At 38.4% G+C, this 14,321-nt stretch overlaps 1 protein-coding gene and 1 long non-coding RNA gene across 4 annotated transcripts in view; one reads left to right on the forward strand and one right to left on the reverse strand.

Moving 5' to 3' along the window:
• Positions 1–6,326, forward strand: part of Mon2 (MON2 homolog, regulator of endosome-to-Golgi trafficking) — an 82,277-nt gene extending 75,951 nt beyond the window's left edge. For all 3 annotated transcript variants that reach the window (XM_005397433.2, XM_005397434.2, XM_005397431.2), the window contains one exon: positions 4,599–6,326. In XM_005397433.2, the coding sequence (XP_005397490.1) occupies positions 4,599–4,762 (164 nt within the window). In that variant the 3' untranslated portion in view covers positions 4,763–6,326. The remainder of the gene's footprint in view (positions 1–4,598) is intronic.
• A 301-nt stretch (positions 6,327–6,627) lies between these two features.
• LOC102018476 lies at positions 6,628–13,941 on the reverse strand. Its single transcript, XR_001236457.1, has 2 exons — positions 12,818–13,941; positions 6,628–7,412 (listed from the first exon to the last, which is right to left on the reverse strand). It is a non-coding gene; the product is annotated as an uncharacterized LOC102018476 (long non-coding RNA).
• Between the last annotated feature and the right edge of the window lie 380 nt (positions 13,942–14,321).

Below are 14,321 nucleotides of genomic sequence, written 5' to 3' on the forward strand. Positions count from 1 at the left end.
TCTTTAAAAAAAAAAAAAAAAAAGTAAATCTTAAAAAGAAAAAAATTCCTAGCAATGAAGAGAATAACAGTAGTTAATATAGTATATCATAATCTTAAAAGTAGTCACCCATAGTGTGTTTTTGTGCTACTGTTAATTTAGCTGAATTTTAGGAACGTAAAAGCCCTTGGGCTTTCTTTTCTGCAGTTCTCATGACGGCAGAGCATCAACTCCATTAGGATGTCTACTAGGTAAACGAAACGGCACTTTAGATGACTTATGAAAAAACAAAATTGGTCTGCACCCAGGCTGTCGCATGGGCAGTTCATGTTGCATTATTTCTAATGAGGAAGATCACTCACTTTCTGGAATAGGTGGGAAGGCTTTCATCTGCTTTTACCGATTTACATTGTAAATGTAAGCTGTACAAATACCTTGGAGTCCTTTTCATAGTTCCTTTTCATTTGTTTTCCCTTTCTCTTGATCATTTCTACTGCATCCATTCTTCACCCTATGTTCAGAAATGATCTTTCCGCTGCATGACTTGGATCATTCATTTCCCTGTTCCCTCCAAACACAATTAAAAAGTCGTTTTCATTGGCCATTTCCCCCCGGATGGCTGGGTGCTGCAGTCCTGCGGTCTGACTCCATTCTGTTCGTGCTGTATTTCCTGCTTGATTTCATTTGCTCTACCTGTCCCACTAGATTAGCATTCTCAAACTTCCTAAGTGTTCCCAGCCTTCCACGCACTCTGTTCTACTGCCGTGTCCACCCAGTTCAGATACCGCCCTCTTGTGAACCTTGTTAATCCTCTTTCATATGTACCTTTGTTTGAAGTCTGTGTTTTTCACTGCAGTTAGACGTGTACATGATTCCCTTCCCCTGACCTTGTCAGCATTTGAGAGCCTTCTTGGACAGTGTTTGTACTACTTTGAGTTCGCTACAGCGTTGCTTCTCATAGTGTGGTTTGTTGGACCAGCTATTGGTTTTAAGAGTTTGTCAGGGGCCTAAGACAAATAGTTGGTATGAGAAGATAAATCAGTTGTGTTACCAAATACACTCTTTAATTCAGCTTTTTTTTTTTTAACACAAGACTATGTTAAAGAGGACGGTAGTGTGTTGATTTACGTTCTGGCGTGAGCTTACTTTTTAGCAGACTAACACTATAAGCAGCATTATTGGTTATTATTCTGTTTTGTTTTGTTTACTTTTTTGTGGTGCAAGGATTCAAACCCACACAGGGCCTCGTGTGTGCTGGACACACACTACTGCTGAACTTCTAATACCCTAAATAAAGGGAATGTTCAGTAATTGAAATAATAACTTAATGGCAGGATATGAATTCCTGTCAAAATTCACTCATTGGTTCTTTGACTCAAAAAGGATATTATATTAAATCTTGTGTTTTGGGATTTTGGTGGGTTGTTGATTTTGTTTTGTTTTGTTTTGTCTTTTTGAGACAGGGTTTCACTATGCAGTTCAGGCTGGCCTCGAACTCACTTTGTAGCCCAGGCTGCCCTCGAACTCATAGCAATCCTCCTGCCTCAGCCTCCCAAATGCTGGATTACGGTCATGCACCATCATACCCAGCCTTTTATTATACTAAATCTTAAGGGGCATTCCACTTTTATTTCTTTAACCAAAAGACTGGAAAAGAGGAGGGTGAGGTAAAATTTTTAAGAAAACACCTAGAGCAATATCCTGAATTCATCCACTCCTCAGAAAAAAGATTTTTTTTAACATTTTAATTACTTTTTCAGTGAAGGAAAGCCATGCATTGATTTCCTAGAGACCAGGAACTTCTTTATGCTATTCCAATGTTAAATGCTTGAAGCTATATTTATTATTTTTTTCTTTATTATTGTCAGAGATGTGCTGAATATAACCAGTATATTTACATGCATAATATTTGCCTTATTTTATGTAATCTTTAGACAGCTGTCAGGAACTGAAACATAAACATATTAAAGGGAGGAAAAGGGAGAAAAGTTCAGTAACTTCTTTACAAAGGCACTGGGCTGTGGAGCGGGCAGTGTAGTAATGATGGACGATCTAACTAAATTAACCTTAAAAACTGTGAGAGAGAGTTAGAATTATGCCTGTGATCATAAGAAGTGAAAATTTAAATGAAATAACTGACAGTGATGATCACATTATATTAGAAAGGCACAGTAAGCTTCATTAAGAAAGAAGAAAAGGCTGGAAAACCAGGCCTGAACAGAAATACGTCATACTGTGCATATCCAGTCTAGTTTGGGAGAGTAGATTTAGATTTAAGATTTAGGGCCAGTACACTCCAATCTACTTAGAACTTTTATTAAAGTTCTAAAGTTTTTTAGTGGGAACAGAGACAGAGGAAGGACTGGGGTAAAGGTTCAGTCCCCAGTACACAAAGAAATGAAATAAATAGTTTTATAGGAAAAAGTCTGAAGAGAGTCTTTGCCCTGTTCAGTGTCTGCGCAGTGCTTGCCTCCCCACAGGCGCCATTTTTATTAATTCCGCTTCCCTGCAGAAGTTGATTGTGTAACCCTGAAATACATGTCCCAGTACCTTCAGTGTCGTGTGCAGATGTACGTAATGGCCCTACATCATACGCACTGTTTTGAACCTCTTGTTTTTTCACTCAGTGGAATTCACGGAAGTACTTCACTATCAGTACATTCAGCTCTTTCATCTTTCTGACAGTCAGATATAAACCCCCCACAGAAATTTATGGTAGACTTTTACAAAATATTTTGATGTAAGGAATTTAAAAGTTTCCCATGAGTTTTATTTCAGATGTCATCTTCATGTACTTATGTATTTTCCTATAAGAAACGAAAAATGGGTTTGTCAGTTAATTCTCCATGTAGGCATTGTAAAGCAGTTTCACTCTGGATAATCCTGTGTGAAAGGATTCACGAAGAGCTTCACAGAAGATAGCTGGAGCACCCAGTGTGGTGACACAGGCCTGTGATCCCAGCCTCGGAGGCTGAGGCAGGAAGGAGGATCGCGTGAGTTCAAGGCCAGCGTGAACTACAAACTACACAGTGAGACCCTGTCTCAGAAAGCAGAAAACAAACAAACAAGTAAATAAGAACAAGACAGCTGGGGCAGAGTATTTAAACTTCCTAGACCAGTGTTGTTTAAGACTTAAGAGTTGCTCTGAGGAAGTATCTGAGAAAAGTTTCATGAACAGGTTATGATTTTCTAAGATATATAGTAAGTAGTAAACATGAATTATGTGATGTTAGATATTGGGTGGAAAAGTTCTGTAATCATATTAATTTTAGAAATCCTGGATTTGATAAATTTAAATCTGATCTTATACTGTAAGCCCTCAATAAATTCATGTGAATTATTAGCCCTCAAAAGGAGAGAGATATGTAACTTCTGCCACACTTACTGGACCAGGAACTTTTTAAAAATAAGTAAATAAAAAAGTTCTAGTTTGGGAAACTCAGTCCTGTATTGTACAGCAGAAGCCGCGATGAAGGGAAGCGAATGACTTGGCCAGCTCGCCCTAATCTCAGAAGGAACTTGGTGTGGTTGGCAACCAGTAAGTTAGGGTGAAAAACGGAATCAAAACTCTGCACATTTTCTTCTTTCTTTTCTACTATACTGCCGCCCAGATTGGAGACTTGTTCCCCACAGTGCCGTAAAATCATTACGTGAGTGCTCAGACGACGTTTCACCGTGTGAGTGCTCAGAAAACAGAAATGTGTTGTGTGATCTCTCGGTGGGAGCAGATTATTAACTGACCGGGATGTAACACTTCTGCCCAGTCAGCACGTAACCTTCAGCGGTCCCGGTCGGTCGTGGTGATGGTGAGAAAGGCAGGCGTGGTCCTTCCTCACCAGCGTCTGCATCTGGTGATTCCGTTAAAGGCTAGCAAACAGAGTAAGAGAAGGCAGTGATCCCTTGGCATTTGCCTTTCAGTGGTTCTGGCAGACTTGATGAGTACAGAAAGGGAGGAAAATTCAGTGACTTCTTCACGAAGCCACTGGGCTGTGGACGGGGCGGCGTGGGGCAGCTGACGCTGACAAGCTCTCTGGCTTGGGCTGCTAACCCCAAACAAACGAGTACTGGAACGAAGTCTTCACACCAAGAGGCACTGCGCGCCAGGTGACGGGTTTCAAAGCGGATGAGGGCCAAGGCGTGACCGTAACTAGATCTGCGCTTGGTGATTTGAAATTGAAATTAGTATCAAGGATATTACTTGAAATACGAGCTTTTGTGTTTTTAGTAGACAACTGAACAAAAAAAATGTTCTCTAATTGTTCTTGAAATGTACGCTATAGTCCCTGGAGTCTGCACTGAAAACAGCAAAGTGTTAGGTTATTCGAAGTTACTTTATGAGCTTCCAACGCTTTCACAAATTACCATTTAAAATGTCCCTTATGAAACTGGTTGGTATTGAGAACTATACACAATAACTATATGTTTTTTCCCGTGTTTTAGAAAATAGAGCAGGAAATCTTGCGAAGATTTTTTTAAGAGAAAATACACCAGCTGGTACAGCCTGCGCGCTCAGTCTTTTCCTTCCACTGCATGTAACGTTGATGATGTGTGTTAACTGGGGAGTCCTACTCTTCAGACCCATCCTAGTTTGAGATTCTTTTCTGCTTCTTACCTTGCAGTTGACGGGAACACCTGGGCACAGGTGATTGCCTTATACCCAACTTTAGTGGAGTGCATCAGCTGCTCGTCCTCGGAAGTCTGCTCGGCGCTGAAAGAGGCGCTGGTTCCCTTCAAGGATTTCATGCATCCGCCAGCGTCCAAAGTCCAAAATGGAGAATCCTGACGAGCTGCCTTTGAATATTTGAAGGGAGAGAGCTACGGGACCCCCTCAAGAATGCTCCCGCGTCTGCTGTGAGAAGGACGTTTCCTACCACAAAACAGTCTTGGCAGCTGTTGCCACCTGTCAGTTGTCATGACCTGGGTTCAGGACTTCATATTTATAAGTTTGCACAGCAGCAAAGGCTTCTGAATGAGTAGCCCTGCGAGTCCTTGATGAGTTACACTGGTGGGAGGGAGAGTTCTACCACGGCGTAGCCGCTGCTGTATCTTTAACTGGTGATTCAGAAGTGAGCTTATGTACAGTTTGTGGTGTATGTGTTAATGATGTACTTTTTAAAATGAAAGAAAAGAGATTTCAATTCTGATTTATTAGGCTGGTATTTTTGCACCCTTTTTCAGTGCAAAATTGTACTAAAATTTTATGCAAGATGGTACTGTAACATTCCATATTGTCTCCAACCAGCCTTCCTAAACAAAGGGAACTGATACACCTGTGTGTATAATAAACAGTACAGTTCTGTATAAAATAGTTGCATTTATTGTTTAAATTTTTAAAATATTGATAATGTTAAATGCTTGAAGCTGTATTTATTATTAATACAAAATTGCTTGGTTACATTTTTTACTTATAATTTGCCTTCTTATGTGCAGGTTAGCTGACCATGTAATCAGTTACTTTCCTGCTTATTTTAATTGTCATCAGTGATCATTAAACATTGGACCAGAAAGGTCATGTGAACACAGCAGCAGATAGTTTATAATTTGCTAATTTTTGAATCTAACTTGGAAATATGAGTTACTAGCTGAGTACATTGAAACATATTGTAGCACTGACTCCACCATACCTCATTTCTTTGAATATCTCTTCCAGCTTTCGCTTCAGTCTGTTTTTATATTTACTGTCTGAATTTTGAAGACTTTTCGTATTTTATATTTCTACTGATTTTTTTCCTTGTGAACTTGTCATTGTCTTTGACTTATAACCCAGGCAAGATGATTTCAGATGTCCTAAAATTTCACCTGTGAGGTTTCTTTGATTTCTGTGCTTCATTTTGTAATGCCTTCTCAAGAAGAAAAATAACTACACTGTCCCACAAGTGTAAAGGTGTGTGTGTGTGTGTGTGTGTGTGTACATATGTATGTATGTATGTTTAAAAAAATGACAGGTGTACCTTTGGAGATACTCGAGCATTTAGAAGTGCAGTAAGCCTGCTGTCATGGAGTAAAATGCTAATTTTGTTTCACTTTCCTATTTGAGTGGAGAAGAAATGTGCTATTGAGTGTATTAACTTGTTTCTTTAAAAGAACTGACATTGATCTAGCTGACTATATTTTCTATTTAATGGATTGTGCTATTATATTTTTCTTCTCAGTTAAATTTTCGTATCACTTATGTGGAGACATGAAGATGTTTAAAACATTGATTTTTTTTTTTTCCTAAGAAATCATAATGGCATTGATATTATTTTAATGTGTTAGAGGGCTTCTGATTTTAATAGTATTTATAAATTTCAGCCTCTTCAGAATAATCATAAAATTATAAGAAGCTATTAAAATTGAGTAACAAATGAGGTAGTTTTGTGGATATTGTAATTGTGTAATTATTGAATTTGTACTATTATCTGTAGCCATACAGTAATGCCTTTTTTGAGATATTTTATTTACTTGAATCCATGAATTTCTACTTTATTATTCTCACCTAGGACCAAGGTAGAATATGTCATTTCATACAGTCTGCTGTTAGCGGTCTCCTTACACTTGTAACAAGTTACTCAAGGTGTATATTTAGTGTATTTTCTGTGGATATGTTAAATTGGGGACTTGAAAAATACAGATATGATAAAGTCTTGAAATATAATAAGAACTATATACCATCTCAATAACATGTTTAAAGTATTGCCATGAATATACATGAAGTAATAATATGTCTCTTCATGAGAAATAAGGGATTAATTGCAATTAGAATGATTATTTTTCCAATGAAGGTCAAGTATGAGTCAAGGATATACAATATACATTATAGATTTTGAACTAATACTGTATTTGTTTTTAGTACCAGGATCATGCCTTATACTTCAAAACATGGGTGTGGTGAATGTGTTATACAGTAATCAAAGGTGTCTCGCTAAGTAAGTAGGCTCTCCCCAGGGTTCAAAAACTAACAGGCTTTCTTCCCAGAATATCTTCCACATTCTCCAGGAGCCGCTACTGGCAATATATGCCCTTGAATCAAGCATTCTTCTAGGTTGTTTTCTAAAATATGCCTCTTCTAGAAAAGTTAACACATTCCCCATGGTTTGTTAGTATGAGTTGAGTTCTTCACTAAGTAGAACTGTGTTCTGTGAAATTAGTAAGTGCTGGGAGATTGAAAAGGAAGATTTCAAAGGTGTGTTATTTCTGCACATCGGAGTCCATAACTAGTCCTTGAGCAGGAGCAGTTGTGTCCTTGGTACACTTGAGAAAAGTCGAAGAGATTTACGCTTGGCATGACCACTTTTTGTCGCTTGTGGTATGTATGTGTCGTGGGTGGTTGGACAATAGACCTGTGCCAACAGTTGGATGACGAAGATCCTTTTCTCTTTCGTCCATTCTGAAGGTAACAAGCTAATGGTTAACTTGCATGGATTATGTTTCCGTTTTCAGTAGCGCTATCACTGCCAAGAAAGAAAAGATCATTTTTAGTGTCTTATTTAGTATTTCTTTATAACTAGTTTTCAAGTTGTATTAATTTTACTGTATTCATTTACTAGGCATTAAATGGCAGAAGAAAAAAAAGTGCTGAAAAGTCTAGCTTAAAACTGCTTTTCATTTGGGGTGTGGTTTTTAGTGTTATTACATTCATATCTAACATCTGTGTTACTACCTGTTTTTCCTCTCTGTGGTTATCGAATCAACTCTTACCAAATTCTTTACATCATATGTAACATCAGAAAGAAGATATGAGCAGTTCTGTGTCTATAATTTATCTTGGAAAATGGCGTTCATTTTAGAGAGCAGGCTAGTAACACCTGTGCTGTTTACCCTTCCTGATACCACCCGAGGAGTATTTTGTGCATTGTCACAGTTTGGCATCACTAGTTCCAGGGAATCTTTGGTCAGGAGGTCAGTTAAGAAACAGAATAAGTAGCATAAATTATTGAAGTTTTCTAGAGAACAACTTGAAAGTGTCCCCATTAGGAAATGATTATTACATTCATACTAAAGAAGGGTTAGGTAGCTGTTGTATAATGACGGAATATATCCTCTCTAATTATAGAGTAATGCAGATGGACAGCTAAATCCTGCTATCGATGAAGTCTGCTTAGCCAAGCAGAATACTTTCAGGAACCAGCCTGCCTGCAGTTAACTAGGAGTTTAAAAGCTCAAAAATGGATCAAAATGTTTAGGCTTGGAATATTGTGGATTATACTTTCTTATAGAAAACTACTACAGATATCGACAAAAATGGTTCTTTAAAAGTATTACCAGCGGCCTAATACATTCCTTAGATTTCTACTTACATTTGGCAGTTTTGACACACACTTACCTTGTATAAAGTACTACATTTTACTATGGTTAGTATTGATGAGTTGTATTTACCTACATTATCAGAGTGGATTTTACCTTTTTAAAATTGCCATTCATGAGAAGAACAGGAGTTTATACAACACAGTGTGTTTCTACCGTACATATGGGGGTAAATAGTTTCTAATACTTCATGATCATTTGAATTAAAGTTTTTATACCTCTGGAAAGTAAAGTGGTGCTTTCATTTTGAATGAAAATTTTTTATAGTGTGAGAAAGAAAGCTAATGTCTCTGTGTCCTGAATTATGTACAAACCACCTAGAGGAGTTAGGTGAACTTCTTACAGATCCCGTGATTTTGACTGTACCGTCAGTGTTGAGTTTTGAAGAGACCGGATGGGGCGCCCTTTTCGAATACGACTACTCAGTAACCTTGACGGAGGTAAAGCAGGGGCGACCGCTCTTCTGCCTTTTAACTTGCAGCATGTTCAGTTTTCAAAGCCTCTGTGTGTTTCTAAAATAGAGATGATAATAACTAATTCTTCAGAGGGAAAATGCAGAATTTGAGTTTGGAATTGATTTCACAATGACATTGTTAATATAATTATTCAGGTCATTTGATAAACTTATTACTGTATCATAAGAAAGATTTTGACTATGTCTTCCTTCTTCCTGGCCATCACTTTCTTCCTGCGGTTAATTTTTTTTAATTGCATGTTTACTCTCTTGGTTTCTGCTTATTTTTCCTCGTTTTATTCCCCTTCCGTCCTCTGCTTCTTCTCGTTCAGTTCTCCTCTGACTTCACCTACTCCTGGATCGTGAGCAGCAGAGCGGGTCATGGTAGAACCACAGCCGACCACTGCCTCCCTCGTGAATGAGATTCGGGGATGCCTTCCACTTTGGGTGCTGTTGCCTTTTTGCAAAGGTGAAATTCCCTGGCCGTTTGAAACAGTGGAACAAGTTGAAGTGATCTGTGAGGGCAGCTCCCGCTGTCTTTCTGAATCCACAGGCTTCAGCAGCCAAGATGCTCACAACATGGGACTGCTATAAATGTGATAGACTCAACAGCTACACTCGGAACCTCCTGTCTTTGCTGTGACGTGCATAGAGTCATGATACCACTTTTCTCAAAAGAGAAAATCTAAATCACATGAATTCATGTAATTAAAATCTAAATTACGTGATTTTTTTTTTTTTTTTTTTTTTTTTTTTTGTCCTTGAAGGTGGGTTCTTTTGATTGTGGAAGCAAGTGCTTTAAACTGTTTTAGACTTACGTAAATATTACTGATTTGTAATATTTTCACTGCCTACTTTCAAAAACTTTAGGGTAACATACTGCGTCTGTCATCGATTGCTGTTTTTGTATTGCAAAACAGTGATTTTGATGTAAGACCTAGAATGTTATTCTTATTTCAGAGTCTTTCTAGAATATGTTTGGTTTCCGTGTCCTTGTTGCTTATGGTGACACAAAGGTCAAATGAAACATTCCTAATTATACTAAGGGATTAATTATAGCCTCTCAGGTAAGAAAAAGAAAATTACTGCATTTACAGTTGCTGCAAATGTAGTTTGTTTTATTTTAAACTAAAATTCAATAGGGCACCCATACTGTGCCATTATTTGAAAAACCATTACCAATGATAAAAAGTACTTCTTTCTGTGAAGTTTTACTAGAAAGGAGAAAAATTCCAAAGCTATAATATTGCACTCTTAATTCTTCTCATCTAGAAAAAATACTAAGCTTTACACCAAACTGCAAATTTTGCTTGCTTTCTGGCTTTTACTACCTCTGTGTCATAATTTTAACACATAACATACAGTTCTTGTCTCTTAAAGCGGTTACCATATGGTGTTTATGTCAGACTGGATATATTTATCTAATTTTGTGAGATTCTTTTTAGCTCCCAACACAGTTCTTGAAAGTAGTACCATTGTTGTTATATTTTCTCCTTACAATTTTTATGTTGTTGAGATGTATCAGTCATGTATTACAATCATGAAAGTCTCTTGGTCTCAAACTCACATTTCTTTTTTTTTAACTCAAGCTACATAGTAGTAACTGTAATTATATAGAACCTTAATTTGCTTTACAGTTAGCACTAAGCATGATTCTAGGTTTTAATTATGTTCAGCAGTACTAGTTTTCTCATTAGAACTTAAAGTTATAATCTCTTTGATAATTTCCCTTCAGATCTGATCAGTGACTAATTGTTAATATACTTGTGTGGTTTTCTCATCCCCGTTAGATGTAAAACATTATTGACACCCTACATCACCTGACTCTGTTTAAAAACTTTATACATAGCAATTCAAATATGTGTAAGACAGCTTTATAGATATGGTCAGTTTGGGGCAAAAATTGAGAAATGTTTTTGAGAGCTTTGTTAAAACTATTAACATATAAACTGGAAAAAATAAAAGAATATACAGTCAGAAAGGCATGAAATATCTCAATACAGTTACTTTGAAAAGAAAGTCTGCTTGGAACTTTAAGTAGAAATTCTAGGTCAAGTAAAAAATGTACGTTAGACTTTTTGTGGGTGCTGAGGATGAAATCTAGGGCCTCACATGTGCTAAGCATATGATGTGCCTTTAATTTGATGAAGCTGTTTTGAGACTGCCTATCTGTATGAGTGCCATATGGTCCCTGCACCTCACAAAATTCATTTGAACATTTCTTTTTTTTTATTTTTATTTTATTTTATTTTTTTTTCCGGTACCGGGGATCGAGCTCACGACCTGGCCTTTGCCAGGCAGGCGCTGTGCCGCTGAGCTAAATCCCCAGCCCCTGAACATTTCTTTTTTAGCCAGGCATGCACTTGCACCCCCAGCTGCTCAGGAGGCTGAGGGAGGAGGCTCACTTGAGCCCAGGAATTTCAGACCTTCCTGGACAACATGGAACCTGTCTTAGGCAATCAGTCAATCAATTCCGTTTTTCAGAAGTATAATAGAAGCATAAAACAAAAATTCCAATGTTACTTAAGTGTGTATTGCATGGTAATGTTTCTAATTCCTGATTTTTTTTCTGTCTTGGAATAGAATTAACTCTTTTTAAAAAAATTTTTTTTTTATTGGTGCATGTTTGCAATACGTAAGATTACATTCATCGTGGGAAACTGCTAAATGTACATCACATATGTTCTTTTTTATCCCCTACATCTCTTGGAGAAATATATATATATATAATGTTTGTAGTATGTAATGATCACATTGCTCATAGGAACTTGGTGCATGTCTAATTCCTAATTTTAATAACTATTTCTGGAGTACCTAGTATTTGTAGGCCAGGGTTTTACCTATGTGACTTTTTTTCATTCTCACAGTTTTATAAGGAAGTTGCTATATAATAGAAGTCAGAGGTTAGAATCACACACCTAAAGTCTTGGTGATTCCCCATGAATTGCTTCAGAACTGGTTGTACTACAACATGCTAGTTGCGTGTTTTACAAAAATTGTTCCCACCCCATTAAAATCTAGCCCTTATGAAAATAAATCAAAAATCAGGCACAGTGGCTCGCGCCTGTAATCCCAACACTCGGGAGGCTGAGGCAGGAGGATCATTGCAAGTTCAAGACGAGCCTAGGCTACGAAGTGAGCTCAAGGCCAGCCTGAACTGCAGAGCGAGACTCTGTCTTAAAAAGACAAAAACAAAGCAAACCCCCACCCCCCCAAAAAATCAAAAATACTTTGGAGGCAATTACTATATGAATGAGCAGTTGGGACAAACACACTTGAATATTATAAAAAAACTTCCAATACTAGGAAAAAGATTTCTCTAATAACTGACCACCCTATGAGCTGCATTGGATCTTCATTATTAGTTCAAGTTTGAAACATGTTGAGTTTTAAACGCCTTATCTAATTTTTTTTTTTTTTAAGAGGCTGCAGTGTATAAGTAGTAACATAGTAAGAGCTGCGAGTTTGGGGTCAGACTTTTAAAACTTCAAATCTCGGCTCTTACTAAATAGGTGACCAGCGCAAGATTACTTAACCTTTTTGGTTTTTCATCTATTAAATGTAGTTTTTAATGGCTTTTAACACAGTTGTTTTTTAGAATTAAAAAAGTTACAAAGCATGGTGTGTAGAATACAGCAAGTTTTAGTAACATGAACAAAACACACTTGGCACACACGATTCAAGAAGTGGGCAGAAAACTTTTACCTTCCCATAGTAGAAAACAGTTCTTGCCTTTTACTGGACAACTACCAAGTATTAAGAATCTAGTGTGCCCTCATAATAATGTGACAAGTCATCAGCGACTCTCAGGTGCTTGCTATAAGTAGTGGAGGATACCACATACTCAATACCAAATATAAGACTATATAATCAAGTTTTTCAAGGGACACAGATCTTTAACAGGTGTGCAAAGTACAGTGAAAGAAGTAGAGATTAATACACGGGCAGGTTAATATTGCTCTTAATATTCAGAAGGAAAAGCAACGAACAAGGCTCATTGTGGAGACAACTTAAAATGAACCTTAGTGGTAGGCAGATCTGTGAAGCGGATGGGCATCACATTACATTTCAGGCAAAGATAATCTGAGAAAGTGTTACCTGCAAGATGAGGAAAGAGTGCGTCTTGGAGCTACGTGAAACCATCAATGGCTGTGAGGGATTGAGGTCTGATCATGAGATTCCTTAAAAGCCAAGCAGAATAAATTAAAGCTTATTTTTAATAAGTTCTGAAAGGGAGATGAACTTGCAGTTGTAAGCCAGACAGAGTATGGGAAATCAAATAAGAAAAGCTACAAAGCTGTTGCAATTCTCCTGCTGAGGTGAAGTTAAAGGATTAGCTGGCAGTGGTCACCTCTGAAGGACACTTAGATTGTGGGTATTACAGATACAGGGAAATGAGCTCATCATGGGCAGCACGTTATGTATGGGTTCTGCGTAGACTCGTGTTAGCACTCAAAAACATCTGTGGAAATAATCTGATAAAGTAGTATCATGGCCTGACTAAAAGTAGTTGGAAATTTTATTACTCTAGCAAATCTCTATACTTAGGGCCAAACAACTGTTTCATAGCTGTTTAAAAATCTTAGCTACAGCCGGGAGTATAGCTCAGTGGCATCGCGCCCGCGTGGCAAGCACGAGGTCGAGTTTGATTTCCGGTACCAAAAAAGAAAAATCTTTGCCATTAGGACAAATGAATTGGCTTTGGAAGGGATACTGTGATTCATTGTACAGTGAGTTAGCAGGCAGTGTGTAGTGAGTGTAGCGGCCCTGTAATGCAGTGAACGTGACAGCGAACGTTACGCTGTCAGGGAAGCACTGCAAGTCGGTTATACATGCGCACGCACACAAATACTAACTGCAAGTATTTGACGTGCCAGGCAGAAGTACCATTCGCACGTGTTTAAAATGGTTAAGATCAGCATAACATGGGTGTCTGTCAGTGGGCATATTCAAATATATTTTGCTTTCCAAACACGCACATACGAATGTTACGAAGCATGCTAAGGTTACTTTTTAATTTGAAAACCTGTACTTGAAGGAATTGGATCCCTCATCTACATCACCATATAGGTTAGAAACAGTAAGTCTGCAGCGAGACTACTGGCCTCAGAAGCTCTTGTTCAAAATTACACTGTGCTTGGCCGGACGTGGTGGCTCAAGCCTGTAATCCCAGCACTCGGGAGGCTGAAGCAGGAGGATCGTTCTGTCTTCAAAACCATCCTGGGCTACAAAGTGAGTTGGAGGCCAGCCTGAGCTGCATAGTGAGACCCTGTCTCAAGAAGACAAAAGGGGAAACAAAAATTACACTGTGCCGGTGTAAGGAAGGACCCCCCCCCCGAGTAAGTCACGCGTGAACGTTCTGTGACTGCTAATGCGCCGGCCCGGGTAACAGCCTGGCCGCCAGGGAAGGCTCCGCGTGTAGACGGAGCCCTGAGCTGCAGCCGGAAGGTGCTCTTCGTTCCCTGCGTCCCTCGTTTTCGGCACGTGTAGGTCTGGACTTAGGAGCGTCACGACCACCAGGCCGGCCGGACTTACTAAGCATCGAGGATGTCCGGAGAACTCTGAACTTCAGTTTTTAGCGCACGGGACATGCACACGCTTG

Source organism: Chinchilla lanigera, unplaced genomic scaffold (genome assembly GCF_000276665.1).
Source record: "Chinchilla lanigera isolate Chin_1 unplaced genomic scaffold, ChiLan1.0 scaffold00057, whole genome shotgun sequence".
Classification (NCBI taxonomy): Eukaryota; Metazoa; Chordata; class Mammalia; order Rodentia; family Chinchillidae; genus Chinchilla; species Chinchilla lanigera.